At 35.8% G+C, this 14773-nt stretch overlaps 1 protein-coding gene across 3 annotated transcripts in view; it reads right to left on the reverse strand.

Annotated features, from left to right (window-relative positions):
• CPNE8 (copine 8) overlaps positions 1-14773 on the reverse strand; it is a 318962-nt gene that overhangs the window by 207489 nt on the left and 96700 nt on the right. For all 3 annotated transcript variants that reach the window (XM_036867581.1, XM_036867580.1, XM_036867582.1), the window contains 2 exons: positions 9070-9173; positions 2045-2084 (listed from right to left, as the gene is read on the reverse strand). In XM_036867581.1, coding sequence (XP_036723476.1) covers positions 2045-2084; positions 9070-9173 — 144 coding nt within the window. The remainder of the gene's footprint in view (positions 1-2044; positions 2085-9069; positions 9174-14773) is intronic.

The raw sequence follows: 14773 nt of genomic DNA on the forward strand, positions 1-14773 counted from the left end.
AAGGAGGTCATTTTCCCTATGTACACAGGATGAATAAACAGAGAAACTTGTCTTCAGAGAGAAACAGAAGCTCAGAGAAAAGCCATAGTGAAAAGAATATGTGGCTTTATTGAGTGAGAGACAGAGAGAAATAGAGAAAATAGCTGTCTCAGTCCAACCTACCATGCCTGTTTCTAGCTGCAATTCCCATACAGCAAGTTACATGTCACATTTATGAGATGCTCCTAAATCCCTTCAATAAACCCCCTCCATGTGAGATAAGTGAATGCATTTTTGTTCCCTGAAACTAGATAATTTTGACTAGAAAATGTGGTTCCTTTTCTGATTCTTCCAAGGAAATTTCGAAAACTTCCAATACAAAGATATGCAAATAAGTTTTAAATGTTTAACTACATGCTATAAATCTTATCTTAAGGAGTAGAAGGGTATCATGGCAACTGCAATGAACTTTACTTATGGGAAGTAATGAGCTTGTTACAGCATTTTTTTCAAATTGTACAAAGACTAACCTTTGAATCTTTCTTCAAATGATTCTGCTCTATGCTTCATAACAGATATAAATATCATACCTCCTTTAATGAAGGAAAAGATCAGTAAATTGTGATTTTTTTACCACCATGACCAGGCTTCCAGTTTTCCCAAATCACCTTGGGATCACCCTCTACATCCCCTCTCTCTTCTCTGAACTATGACATTCCCTGTTTACATATACATATCTAGATAGATAGATAGATAGATAGATAGATAGATAGATAGATAGATAGATAGATAGATAGATAGATAGATTGATATATCTCCACCTATTCTAGCTAATAGCCTACAAAAATGGAAAAATCTCACCTTCTGAGCCTCTGGGCATGAACATTAGTCTGGCTGACCTCGCAACCCTGGCACAGCTACCATTTTACATTTGTATACTCAGATTTCACTTAAAACCTAGTTAAACCCCTTTCAGAATACTCTTTTCACCCCCATCCAGCCCTTCCTATTAGATATGGCCTAATTCCAAACTGGTCAATATTCCATTGATAAAACCACCGGTGCTTAGCCAAAGAATATCACTCTCATCCCTCACTTCCCACCACCTCCTCTTTTTCTGCCTAGCTCTGACACTCTTGCTGCTCCTGAACCTGGAAACTCCCCAGGTAATGGTTGTTGCCTGGTGAGTAAATCTCTTAAGGAAAAGGAATGGGAAGATCAGAGCCCAGAAAGGAAAGAAAGATAGTAAGTGACTTGTGGATGGACTCCATGTCTGTGTTACTCATCTTGTACACTCAGAAACTGCCATGGTACCTGGCATGAGGAGGTACTTAGAAAATACTGTTGAACAAATGAACTACAGGGACAGCAGAATAGCAAATCACTCTGCCTACACCTTAGTACTTTCCATTCTCTCAAAAGTGAAGACTCCCAAAAAGACGTAATCTCACTATTTCATCTTCTTAACCTGATCCAACTTTGAACATTATAGGGAACTGACATTATTTCTTTAAAAAAAAATATATATATATAACAAATAAGTAAGATTAATCCATTTCACATACTGAAGATATCTTTCTTTCAATAAGCTTCTCCAAATGTTATTCTAGGGTTCTTTAAAAATGCTATTTATGGGCTTCCCTGGTGGCGCAGTGGTTGAGAATCTGCCTGCTAATGCAGGAGACATGGGTTCGAGCCCTGGTCTGGGAAGATCCCACATGCCACGGAGCAACTAGGCCCGTGAGCCACAACTACTGAGCCTGCGCGTCTGGAGCCTGTGCTCCACAACAAGAGAGGCTACAACAGTGAAAGGCCTGCGCACCGCAATGAGGAGTGGCCCCCACTTGCCACAACTAGAGAAAGCCCTCGCACAGAAATGAAGACCCAACACAGCCATAAATAAATAAATTAAAAATAAAAAATGCTATTTATTTTCAATGCATTTATTACATAAGTTGTGGACATATAACCTTAATATTAATCAATCAACATAAATATCAATCAAATCATGATATTATAATTTATATTTGTAATCATCATAAAGAACATAAAAATATGAACTTACATGTTTTGACAAGTTGGGACTCTTCGAATCAACATCATACCTAAAAGATTAAAATATAAAATTTAAATTATTTGCACAAAATAAAGTTAGAGAAAAATGTCAGTATTTCCCCCAAAACATAAATAAAAAATGAATCAAAATTATATGAATTGGGAGAAAAACTTAGCAAATTTAGAAATTTCTCATAATCTGTGGCCTACATACCAAAGGTAGAATTCACAATCCCTGGGTCCTTTTATTTCTACAACTTAAGTAGAAGTCCTAATATTTTCACAGTCATGAATTCTTCCGCTCGATAAGACAAGTTTAAAATTTCCCTTTTCTGTGAATCAATAGATTCCTAATACTCCGTAAAAACTGAAATTCTCCTTGTGAAACAAGTGCGGATAACAGGGTATCATTTGTTATAATTATAATTGCATTATATAATTATATATAAATACAAGTATAATTATATTATAATTCTTATTTAATATCATAAATGTTCTTATTAATTTCGAAATTTGGCCAAAGTAATGACATATTATTTTTCCCCAATCACAGAACTTGGGGAAACCATGTATTTTATGGAGAAAGAAATGTATTTATATAGGATTATTATATGTCCTATTTTTGATCACTTAGTACTGGAAATAAATGATTTCTTAAGGAGATCCTGGGAAAACATCACCTACTGTCACTTTAGCCCCTTGTTTTAAAATTTTTTTAGAAACAGAAAGGCTGCTAATAACCAAAACAATCTCAATTTACTGAATTCTTAAATAGGAAAATATTTGTACTGGTTCCAGTCTTTCTCCCAAATCATATTCCTTTCACATTCTTTGTGCATAGCTTCCTACCAAAAAGTAACTGCCTTTTTTTTAAGGTTTAAGTCTTCCCTCTCACATAACAAGAATGTTTCACAGAGAAATGAAGCATCTAGTCAAAAAAAAGGCAAAGAAAAAGAGTTCACTGGGTGTACTGATTCTGGGCAGAGGTGCACTTACTCCATAGCAAAGAATGTTTACCACAAACTGGTTTTAAAATTGTGTGATGCAAATACCTGCCTCAGAAGAATTACAAATTACTCTTCTTCACATCAGGGCATTTTGATCACTCTCAACAGCTGTAAACTAGAATTTTGAATCAACAAATTGCCAACATCTACTGAAGACCTACAAGTATTGGTTAAAAAAATATATTTCTTATTCAAGAAATTTTTCTTGTTCAAAACAATTTCTAAGGGTAAAATTAAAATTAGCAACTGTAGCAATATCAAAGGTAAAACATAACTCTGCTGGCTCCTTCTCAAGTATCATCCCTGGAAACCATTTTCTATAAAGGGTTTAGTGTGGACTAGGGAGAAATAACATGGTATATTCAGCTCAGTTAAAAAAGCAGAAAGAAAAGTATTTATGTTTTCATCACAAAGAGTTTAAGTATCCTCACATACAATCCTCCTTCATTGTCTTTAACAAAGCTTTTAATGCTATTACCTCAAAAATAGGTAATTTACAGCATACCTCTGAAGGCTTTAGATAATATGCTGGATTACAGTGCACTCGAAATTACCATGATTTTTCTTCTAAGGGAATTTTCCTTCTAATTTTTCTAAAAGTATCACTGGTTTTAATCCTCACAAGTCAGAACATAAACATGACATCCTAAATAGTTAAAAATATATCTGTGTGCATGGGGGTGGGGCTTTGTGAATGTGGGTGTCTGCCTATGTTTATAAGTGCCATAATCTCCTTAAGTAAAAGAGAATACACTGCAAAGCAGAAGTTCAGTAGTTTACTCCCAGGATGGTACACTTGTGCCTAAATGTACTAACAGCAATTTTGTAAAATATTTCATCCTGTTGTTGAAATCTTATTAGTAGAGTACTGAATTGGCAGTAACTGATTTGAATGGCTCCGAAGGATTATGTTTTCTAATGGAGGGTAACACATGTTGACTGGAATTTTTCCTGTATTTCTGAAATTCCAACTAAGGCCCAAAGCTGTAAACAAAAGATGCTGAGTTTCTCCTCACGCTTAGCTCAGAGATCCCGTTGAGTCACTCTCATTAGGGTCAGACCCTTCTCCACAAGGCTTACTCATGAAGTGACAGGCTATTCCTTACTTCTGGGGGGATATCAGGAGGTTCTTTCCACTCCCTAAAGCAAGGTGAAGGGGAGCTCCAAAACCTAGGGTGATTGTGTGAAGAGGAGGACAGCATCTGGTTTCCCTGCCACTTAAAGAACCTGCCTATGGGTCCATCCTAGGATGCCAATGGAAGAGAATGTTAGCTGACAGTGTTAGGAAGTGCCTTCTAAGAGCTGAAGAACAAGGAACAATGTCCTTTTGAAAGCAAGAAGGACCCTCTGGGGCTCCTGGGTACGGAAGCCTTTCCATGTCCCCTGTTTCTCATTTGTAGGGAACAGACTCCAGCCTCCATAAGCGTCCCTGAGTTCCAAAGGGCAGTTTACAACAGTTGCTAATCAAGGAAGGGAGGTGATGCAGAGACAAGGGAGGAGCAGCAGAGAAACAATAGTGCAGCCTTGGGGCAGGGTCCTGGTTCGCCCTCAAGGAGTACATACACATAACAATATCTTTAAGCTCTTTATAGAACTAAAACCTCCAACAAATGGAAGATGTTGGCATTATTCATTCCAGAGAAGACCACCTGAGGCCAGATTAAAGGAACCAGAGAAGCACATCAAGAGATTACCTGAGACCAGATTAGAGGAATGCAGGCCCTGAACACACCCTAATCTTATCAGGAACCCCACCCTTGAATCCTTGCTATAAAACTCATCAACAAATCTTCCCAGGTTGGGACACAAGTTTTCAAGGGCAGCAGCATGCTGTGTCTCCCTTTGTCTGGTAAAGCAATAAAGCTATTCTTTTCTACTTCACCCAAAACTCTGTCTCCGAGATTTGATTCAGCACAACTGCACAGCTTTTTAGTCCCCTTGATATGTGTCCCTTGTGGCCAGTATCCTCTAAGGTCTAGATTTTGCAGAACCCACATATCTGCCTCCCAACTCCCCTAGCTTTCTGCTCTTCCACTCCCCTTCTCTCCTGCAAGCAGCTATGATAGTAGCTCCAAATGAGGGGAGAGAAAGTGAAGAGTTTTGGATTAAGTTTGAGATTAAAGTTTTAAAATGAATAGTACATAACTATTAACAAAATGAGATGGTTCTAATAAACAAAAGTGATTGAAAAGTCATGCAATTAGACCTTGGCATTGTTAAGGTAGCCCTTAACCAATGGGAAAAACTGGAATTGGCAGTGTTGGGACAATTATTGGAAAAAATAAAGCAACATATTTTCCCCCAAAGTGTTGAGAATCTTCAAAAATAGATTATAATAACATAATACATTCCATAATTATCACCATCTGATTTATCAAGGAGGAAAATCATCTACTAGGTAAGTCAAACCTACACTTGTAACTCCCTTGTTGGTGTTCTAGGCTAAATGGAAAAACAAGAGCAAAAAGAATTATATCTGATTTCTCATATTCTCCTCACATACTACATAGTGATACAGCTACCCACCCTTCTTGCTCAAAGACATTTTTGTACAGCTGTTCTGCCAATAATAAATTTTTCAACTATGACAACAAAGTAATTTATAAAGTACCTATACTATTATAGGTGTAACAATTATATAACAAAATAAATAAATGAAAAGCTTATGACTTTATCTGTGATATATACATAGCATGATGACAGAAACCATGTCTCTTTAATGAGTAAGTACATATCAAATCAAAAAGGCAGGAGAATTTTATGACTCATAGCTGATAAACTAATCTTAAAAATATCTCAGGGGCTTCCCTGGTGGCACAGTGGTTGAGAATCTGCCTGCCAATGCAGGGGACACGGGTTCGAGCCCTGGTCTGGGAAGATCCCACATGTCGCAGAGCAACTAGGCCTGTGAGCCACAACTACTGAGCCTGCGCATCTGGAGCCTGTGCTCCCAACAAGAGAGGCCGCGACAGAGAGAGGCCCGCGCACCGCGATGAAGAGTGGCCCCCACTTGCCGCAACTAGAGAAAGCCCTCGCACAGAAATGAAGACCCGACACAGCCAAAAATAAATGAATTAATTAATTAATTAAAAAAATAAAAATAAAAAAATATCTCAGGCAAATCACCATAACAATAATTGTGGATTAATCAGAACTTACAGGAATTCGGGCCACTGCTGCCAGGAATCAGGAATACATATTCATTCATTTTCTTTCTCTCTCTCTCTGATTACAATTTTCTATCAGCATTGAAAGTTAACTAAAAATACCTCCCAAAAGCCATTTCTCAAACCTTCCATAATATGCAATTGTTTAGATGTTGTACTTCCAAAGCTTCTTTTTTATTGTTTTTTAGAATTTTGTAAAGTCAATACACAGGTTAACTAAATACAACACAATTCTGAAAACCATTTACACCTATCTGTTGGCCAATGTAGACTACCGCACTATTCAGCACTGCTGTTTCTTCAAAGGGACATGTTACTGTAAACATGTTGGAGTATTTGTGGTAGTGCTCTGAGTGATGTACACTGGGATTACAGGTGATTTTATTGACTACTTTATCCTTTTCTCATTTCCTAAATTTTCTACAATGAATATTTTCTCCTAGGACTAATACATTGCTAAGACAAAATTTAAAAACTAATCATAGTTAGGTACAATGGATAAATAGGTACTCATAACTAGAGAACAATTACACTGTTCTTCACATTTATTTAGATAGATATGGTGGAAAAATCATAATGTTTAAAAAGGAAAAAAGAAAGCCTGCTCTCCCAAGTTATATGAGATACTTGCAAAAGTGGGAAATCAGAAGAAATTATTTAAAGTGATATCAAAAATAGTACATAAACTAAGAGAATATACTTGTTACTTTTCTTGATAATCTTCTCCAGGTATCCCTTTCTCTGGTCCTAACTGTCTGAATTTTTTAGAGATCATATAAAATTGAAATAATATTATTTGACTCAAATTTCTGAAATTAACCAAATACATTCAAAAGTTTAAATGATACTTATTTAACGCAATTTTGCAATATGCTTTCATATTTCAAACATTATACAATTTCTATGAGAAATTCTGTAATTTTTAGAAAAAAAGAAAAAACTGAAGAAGTTAAAATATATCCTTTACCTACACTAATTTGGTACTTTATTTATTCTTGTTACACTATGATAAAATAATACAACATGCTCCCATTCTAATCAAACATACTAATTTCCTACATATTCTTACTTTTGCTTGCTTAGATTAAATATATTCCATTACTACATTCACTGTGCAGTAGAACACTTCAAACATATACTTTCATCAGTATTAGATAACCAAGACAAAAATAAAAATTCCTCAGTCCAGGCATTATTTATTCTCTTCATAAAATTTTAGACATTCAGGTTTTGTACCATTAAATTATAAACTATTTTATGCAAAATTTGATTCTATATTGGAAAGGACAGATCCCATGAACATGTTAATTAAACTATCCAGGCCTCGGTTTTCTCATTTATAAAAATGAGATAACTCTGCCTCAGAAACTTACTGGTTGGTTAAATCTGTTTACATATAGCAATGATTCTATTACAAACTGTGAATAATAACAGTAGTATTACTATCACAAACCACATCTTTTTGTCTGTACTTACAAAACTTACTCTCAAACGGTATGAGCTTCTATAGTTATTTTACTTAGTTTATAAATAACTGGAAGATATTAGTAACAAACATATTAAACCATCTAATCATTCTTTTCCATATTTCCACCAGTAAGCGTGCTAAAGCTTTGTTTTCTTTTTTTTAATTCCCTGAATCACATACAGTACAATATTACTGATTTATCACAAAATATTAGAGAAATATGTTAAGTTCTATCAATGCCCTAACTTCCTTCCTACCTTTAAGTCTTCCTTGTCCATGCTAAGCATACCTGGTGAGCTTGACAAACACAGTATAAGTATCAGGTGTTTCCCTAACCTAATATATTCTCATTTGAGTCATTAGTTTGTCAAAGTAACTCTTGAAATGGCATTTGGTAAAATAGACATAATATTTAAATGACTAACCAACACCAAGTTCAGTGGAATTATATTTTCTTACCTGGACACTCCTTAAAATCCATTAGCTTCCTTAGTCTCATGTTCAGTAGAGATGAGCACGTGACCACCACTGTGTGTACAGGTAAATCATTCTTTACCTACTTCTCTCCAGAATGACCTGACCAGCTCTTAATTTTTGCTCTCTGGTCTACTGACTAACATTTGATGGCTATCATCCTTTTTAGAGTACCATTTTCCTTCCTTTCATTCTACTAATGCAATTCTATAATAGCCACAGTTATGAATGTGAAATGACGTGGACTTAAGAAACCAATACAAGGAGGGCTAAAATTAGACAACAGTGGGTGAGTACCACAGTTCACCTCTGTGGAACAAATACTCAATAAACTAATAATAACTAATAATATCTAGTAAACTGACTGACTCCAGATTCTCTGTGGATAGGGAGTTGAACTTAAAGATAATATTTTAATATGCCTGATTCAGCATCAAAATAAAAAGAATATTAAAAATTCTAGCTTTATCATCCTGAGTCTTGGAAATATGAGTCCACAAAGGGATAAAGGGAGCCATAGTTAGGCAGAGATCCATGTACTATACAAAGAAGCAGCTGAGAGAAACCAAGATCTGGGGAATGTCAGCCATGGGAATATATGAGGATCACCTTGGGGTATAAGTAGAACCTGTAAGAAACCTACTGAGGCATAGGATGGTTTGAAAGAATGTCCATATATACCACCCAGCATTTCTACATGGTTAAATTAATCACTTATATTTTCAATAAACAGGTAGCAGAAAATCTATAAAATGCAAAGCAAGGCTGGGGACGGTGCTCAGGCCACACTCTAAATAGAATTAATCTGATTTTCTGCTAATATAATCTAGTATTTAGAACATCCATAGGACCCAACCTTATGTTATGGCTGTAGTCTTTAAAAATCATTTTTTAAAATGCAAGTTTTACTGGAACTTACAAGTCAAAACGAAGATTCTCTCTTTCTTCAAAAAAGTAGTCCAGAATAAACTTTCTTACAAAATCAGGATTTAAAGTATTATCAATTACTTCAGTCCTTCCAAACTGTTGAGGAAAAGAGAGAGAGGTTAAAATCAAGCCTTGCATGGTTACTTACTGCAGTATAGTGCTTATTATTAATATATTTCCTTGAAAACATAATCAATGAATATCCAAATGACTTGATAAAATAAAAGCTTTTAGAGATCAAATCATCCCTCTTATTCACTCAGGGAATTCAGAAAATGAGCCCTGAGTTCATTCACATTTACTGGAAAAGCAGCTTCTGAAAATTAATGTAACAACAATAACACTTCCTCCACTTTTCTCCCCACTTGAAAGCCAAATCCCTTTCCAATCAAAAGAAGTTATTTCCACCTTAAATTTAAATCTATCACAAATATTCTTCCTAACCTAGTGTATAACTAGGCCAACCAATACATATTCTTACAACTGGAGGGCTTGGTTATGAGAATATGTGTTCATATTCAGCTCATAATCAAGCAGTCCTCTACACAGAATAGTTTATTAGCCATGTTCAGGGAAACACTTTCTTATAATCTATTATACAATTCAATCATTTTTTTGTTTGTTTTGTTCTGCTTTAATTCTTATAGTATCTAGATAGCCAAAATGAGACCTACGATTCTTGCATGCTTTTAAGCTACTGTATTACACTTTTGCTTAGAAAAAATGTTTCTCCATCTTAGGGGAAGTGGAAACCAATAAACAGAACTCCTTCCTCTCAATGTGAAGGAAGGCCATCAGGCACTGCTTCCAAAGGTAGAGCAAAAATATAAACTTTATATCTCTTTTTTTGTATTCGGCTTACATTCTTCCCCTCCTACTAACATGGTATTCTAAAGAGGGAATTTTAACCTTTAGGTCTGAACAGCATTATGCATGCTGTCTTACCAGAGAACTCTTATTAAAGTTCAAGGCAAAACTATCTTTTTATTAGGAATAAGAAAACTACTAATCCACCATAAAGTAAAGGTCATGAGCTTATCACATAAATTGTGATAATAAAGCTATGATACAAAATCTTGATGACAGGGACTTCCCTGGTGGTGCAGTAGTTAAGAATCCGCCTGCCAATGCAGGGGAAATGGGTTCAAGCCCTGGTCCAGGAAGATCCCATATATTGTGGAGCAACTAAACCCGTGAGCCACAACGACTGAGCCTGCACTCTAGAGCCCACGAGCCACAACTACGGAGCCTGCGCTCTAGAGCCCACGAGGCACAACTACTGAGCATGTGTGCCACAACTACTGAAGGCCACGTGCCTAGAGCCCGCACTCCGCAACAAGAGAAGCCACCACAATGAGAAGCCCACGCACCACAACGAAAAGTAGCCCCGACTCGCCACAACTAGAGAAAGCTCATGCGCAGTAACGAAGGACCCAATGCAGCGAAAAATAAATACATACATACATAAATTTTTTTAACATCTTTATTGGAGTATAATTGCTTTACAATGGTGTGTTAGTTTCTGCTGTATAACGAAGTGAATCAGCTATACATATACATATATCCCCACATCCCCTCCCTTTTGCATCTCCCTCCCACCCTCCCTATCCCACCACTCTAGGTGGTCACAAAGCACCGAGCTGATCTCCCTGTGCTATGCAGCTGCTTCTCACTAGCTACCTATTTTACATTTGGTGGTGTATATATGTCCGTGCCACTCTCACTTTGTCCCAGCTTACCCTTCCCCTTCCCCGTGTCCTCAAGTCCATTCTCTATATCTGCGTCTTTATTACATAAATTTATAAAAAAAAATATTGATGACAAAAGATTGATTATGGCTATTACTAACTATCTGAAAAAGAACTAGTTTGCAGAGGCTTATGCATTAGGCAATGTTTCATATCTTGGACCAAAATCATAAAGGCAAATCATAACTCAGGTAACTAATTCAACATTTCAAAAATATTGAACATTTATTTGAACAATAATAATAATTACAACCACCATTGAGTACTTTACTTTGTTCTAAGCACTTTTCACACATTACTTTAAATCTTTACCATAACCCCACAAGGTAGGTGTTAGTAGTTCTACTTTAAGATGCGAAAATTGAGGTAGAGGGTCCCAACCTAAGTCACTTTGGATACAAAATCTACATTCATTCTTTCTAGGACTCTCCCTTATTTCAGCATAGAATATATTAGGCCTTGGGAAGATTCAACAATGAGCCTATCCACGGTTTCTAATTTTAAGGGAATGGGAATAAGAGCATGTACCAAAAAACACAGGCTGACAGTACACATGCACCCCAAAAAAGCAATGTAGAGGTCAAGGAGTACAAATCTGAACCAGAGACAGCCTGGGTCCTCCCAGCCTTTCTACTGCCTGGGGGCAAAATGGTTTCCAGACCAGAGCAGAGAATATCAAACTAACAAACGTACAACACTCTCAAAGAAAAACTCAGGCAGCACCCATATTCCCCAGCACCCCAATCCCTCTTGTGGATTTTAACCCAAACCCTCACTCAGAGGGAAGAAGTTAGAGTGGAATTCTCAGGGTAAGGTTCACGGAGTTTCAAAGCCAGCAACTTGGGCCTAGAAGCCATTAAAACAAGCTTGTTTTAGGGAACAATGGCTTGTCAGCAATATGGGTGGCTGAGTATACTCTGCCATCTCAAGTGAAGATTAATATGTAGCCATTAAAATTTCAGCTAATCACCTATAAATTATGAACATCTACTATAATATGCCTTCTGACACATAGCCCTGAAATTGCTTTCGATGAGGTCACCAGTGACCTTCATATTGCTAAATCAAGTGGTCACTTCTTGGCTGTCATCACATCAGACTACTCAGCAGCATTTGACAAAACTGCCCATTCCTTCCATTCTGAAGCAGGCTTTTCTGGTTTTTTGACACCACATTGCCCTGTTTTTCTCTTCTTCTTAGATTCTCAGACATGCAATCTCTCACTGTCAGAGCACAATTCCAGGTCCTCTTCATCTGTCAATCTTCACTTTTCTATTAGGTTATTTAATCTATTCTTTGGCTTTAAATCCCATTTACATGATGATAACTTTCAAATGTACATCATCAGCCCAGATTTGCCTCTAAGTAAAGACTCATGCATACAATTATCTTCTAGACTTATACGTGTGGTTGTCTTATGGGACCCCGAGAATTAACATTTAAATTTTAAATATTTATTTTATACAACAAGCACCACCCCAATCCTGGTCCTTACCTAGTCTACCCCTTGTCAATAAATGATATCACCATCTACTTGATTCCTTAGGCCATAAATGAGAGTCATCCTTTTCAACTCCTTTTTAACCAACCAACCCTACTCATCACCACCTCATAAATTGTCAATTTCAACTCCAAAACATATCTCACAGCTGTCCACTTCTCTCCCTATCTCCTGTCATCAGTTTAATTCAAGATTTTCTTCCTTCTCATGGACCACCTCAAGAGCATCCTATCTCTCTTGTTCCCCCTCCAATTCATCCTCCATATAACATCCAGAGTAAACATTTGAAAAATGTAAACATAGTCATGCAATTTCACTACCCTAAAAATCTTTAATAGCTTCCCACAGTATTTCAAATAAAACCTCTTTTCTTTGGTCTATAAGACTTGCCCTTGTCTACCTCTTAAACTTCATTATGGGCCAGTATCCCCTCTTTCTCTTTGCTCCAGACAGCTGGCCTTCTTTTACATCATTTTACACGCCAAAACCTTCCCATCCGATGGCCCTTGTACTTGCTATTTCTTCTTCCTGGAATGTTCTTAACACCACGCTTGCATGGCTGACTTTTTTTATCCTTTCAGCCTCTGGCTTTAAACACCCAGTCTGAAGTAGGTCCCCCAGCCCTACTATCATTCTCCTTCATAGTACCTGTTTGTTTTCCCTCATAAAACTTATACTTTGGAATTATATTAATACTTTTATTTGTTTTATATTTCCCTTACTAGACAATAAGCTCCATTTAGGCACAGAATATACATATCTGTTTGGTTCATATAATTACAAAATTAAACAAATGGTTAACTAAGGTGATCTTCAATATATTGTTCAGAGAAAAAATATCAAGGAAAATTTATAGTATAATACCAATTTTGATTAAAATATGTTTGTGTGTGTGTGTGTGTGTGTATATATATATATATATATATATATATATATATAAATACAAAGAAAAATAGAAGAAAGTATACCAGAATGTATCAACTATATTCTAATTGCTTTTTTTCACTATGTATTTGTGGGTTTTCCTAATTTCTTGCAGTATATTTTACTTTTAAAATAAGAAGCATAAAACTTTTAAGCAGTGTTCCAGTTTTTTAAGTCATTCTATTATGAAAAGTGAAAACTGGCAATAATAAGAAATCCACAGATAAATTATGATTAGTTCAGCTCATGGGAAATATGCTGGTTCTTTCCCAGAGGATGGAATATACTAGCTATCAACCAAGTGATTAATCTTCTTGACTTGAAATAAAATTTAAGTCTTAGCTAATGCTACCACTAAATAAAGATTTTCTAATTCTTTGGAAAATGTACAGCTGCATATAATTCTGTTCAGATCAGAGAGGGTTAAAATTTTGAGGCAAGACAATTATTAATAATATTTGTTAACCATATACACCAGAAACAGCTACTTTTGAAAGAATTGTAATTTGTATCCTAAAACATCTTTTTCTGAATATCAACAATACTGGGTTGTCAGAAGTACCTACAAACCTGATTACAATAACATCTGGCACAATGAACATATCTAAATATGTGGACAGCAGAGCAGTTTAACATAATTATACAGTATTGTTTCCTCATTTCATAAATTGAAAACTGTTAGAAAAAAAAATTTTTACTAACCAAGTGTGAAAGTTCCCAGTCATTTGAAAAAGTATGTAAACTGTTAATTTTGTTAGAAAACAAAACACCATTTCTTGTAAAGCTTTAAGCAAAAAATAAAAAACAATTCACAATCGAGTCATTGAAAAATTTCCTTTGTTTTATGCTTGAGCTAATCGGATAAATACCTGCTTTTCCAATTTAGGAACAAATCTTACAGAAAATAACAGAATGGAAATACTTCTGATTTTTAAATCAACTAACTGTTAAACCCCTTTAGAAGAACAGTACTGGAAAGAACATTCAACTGTTTATTGCACCACGCAAATGAACTCTGTTATGAGAAAAATGTTCAAGAAGGTTTAATATATGGTGAAGGCCCAGAACAATCACCCAATCTCACATTAATTTGTCAACTAAAATGAAAGTGATGAAGAAAAAAGTTCATGTGAACTAGTGCACATCTTTATTTCAGTTATTAAATTAGAATTAAATCTTAGTAGCAGTGATATATAGAGGACAGTCTCCAGAGATTAGACAAGAAGACTAGATAAACTGAATAGTGCAGAGAGAATATTAAGACAAAGTAAAAAAAAAAAAACACTCAGTTTAGGGCTATACAAATCTAACCTGCATAAAGGATGCCAAGTGTAAGCATGCACAAGTGCACACGCATGCACGTACATACACACACGCTCACATACACGTACACACACAACCAAAATTGAAGATTTACATTATTAAACAGTTCCTCCTGGGAGTTAAACACTGGGATTACCAGAGAATCCATGGACCTTTTCCTCTGAGGGAAAAAGATACGAGTTTTGTCATGTAACTCATTA

Source organism: Balaenoptera musculus, chromosome 10 (assembly GCF_009873245.2).
Source record: "Balaenoptera musculus isolate JJ_BM4_2016_0621 chromosome 10, mBalMus1.pri.v3, whole genome shotgun sequence".
NCBI classification, from domain to species: domain Eukaryota; kingdom Metazoa; phylum Chordata; class Mammalia; order Artiodactyla; family Balaenopteridae; genus Balaenoptera; species Balaenoptera musculus.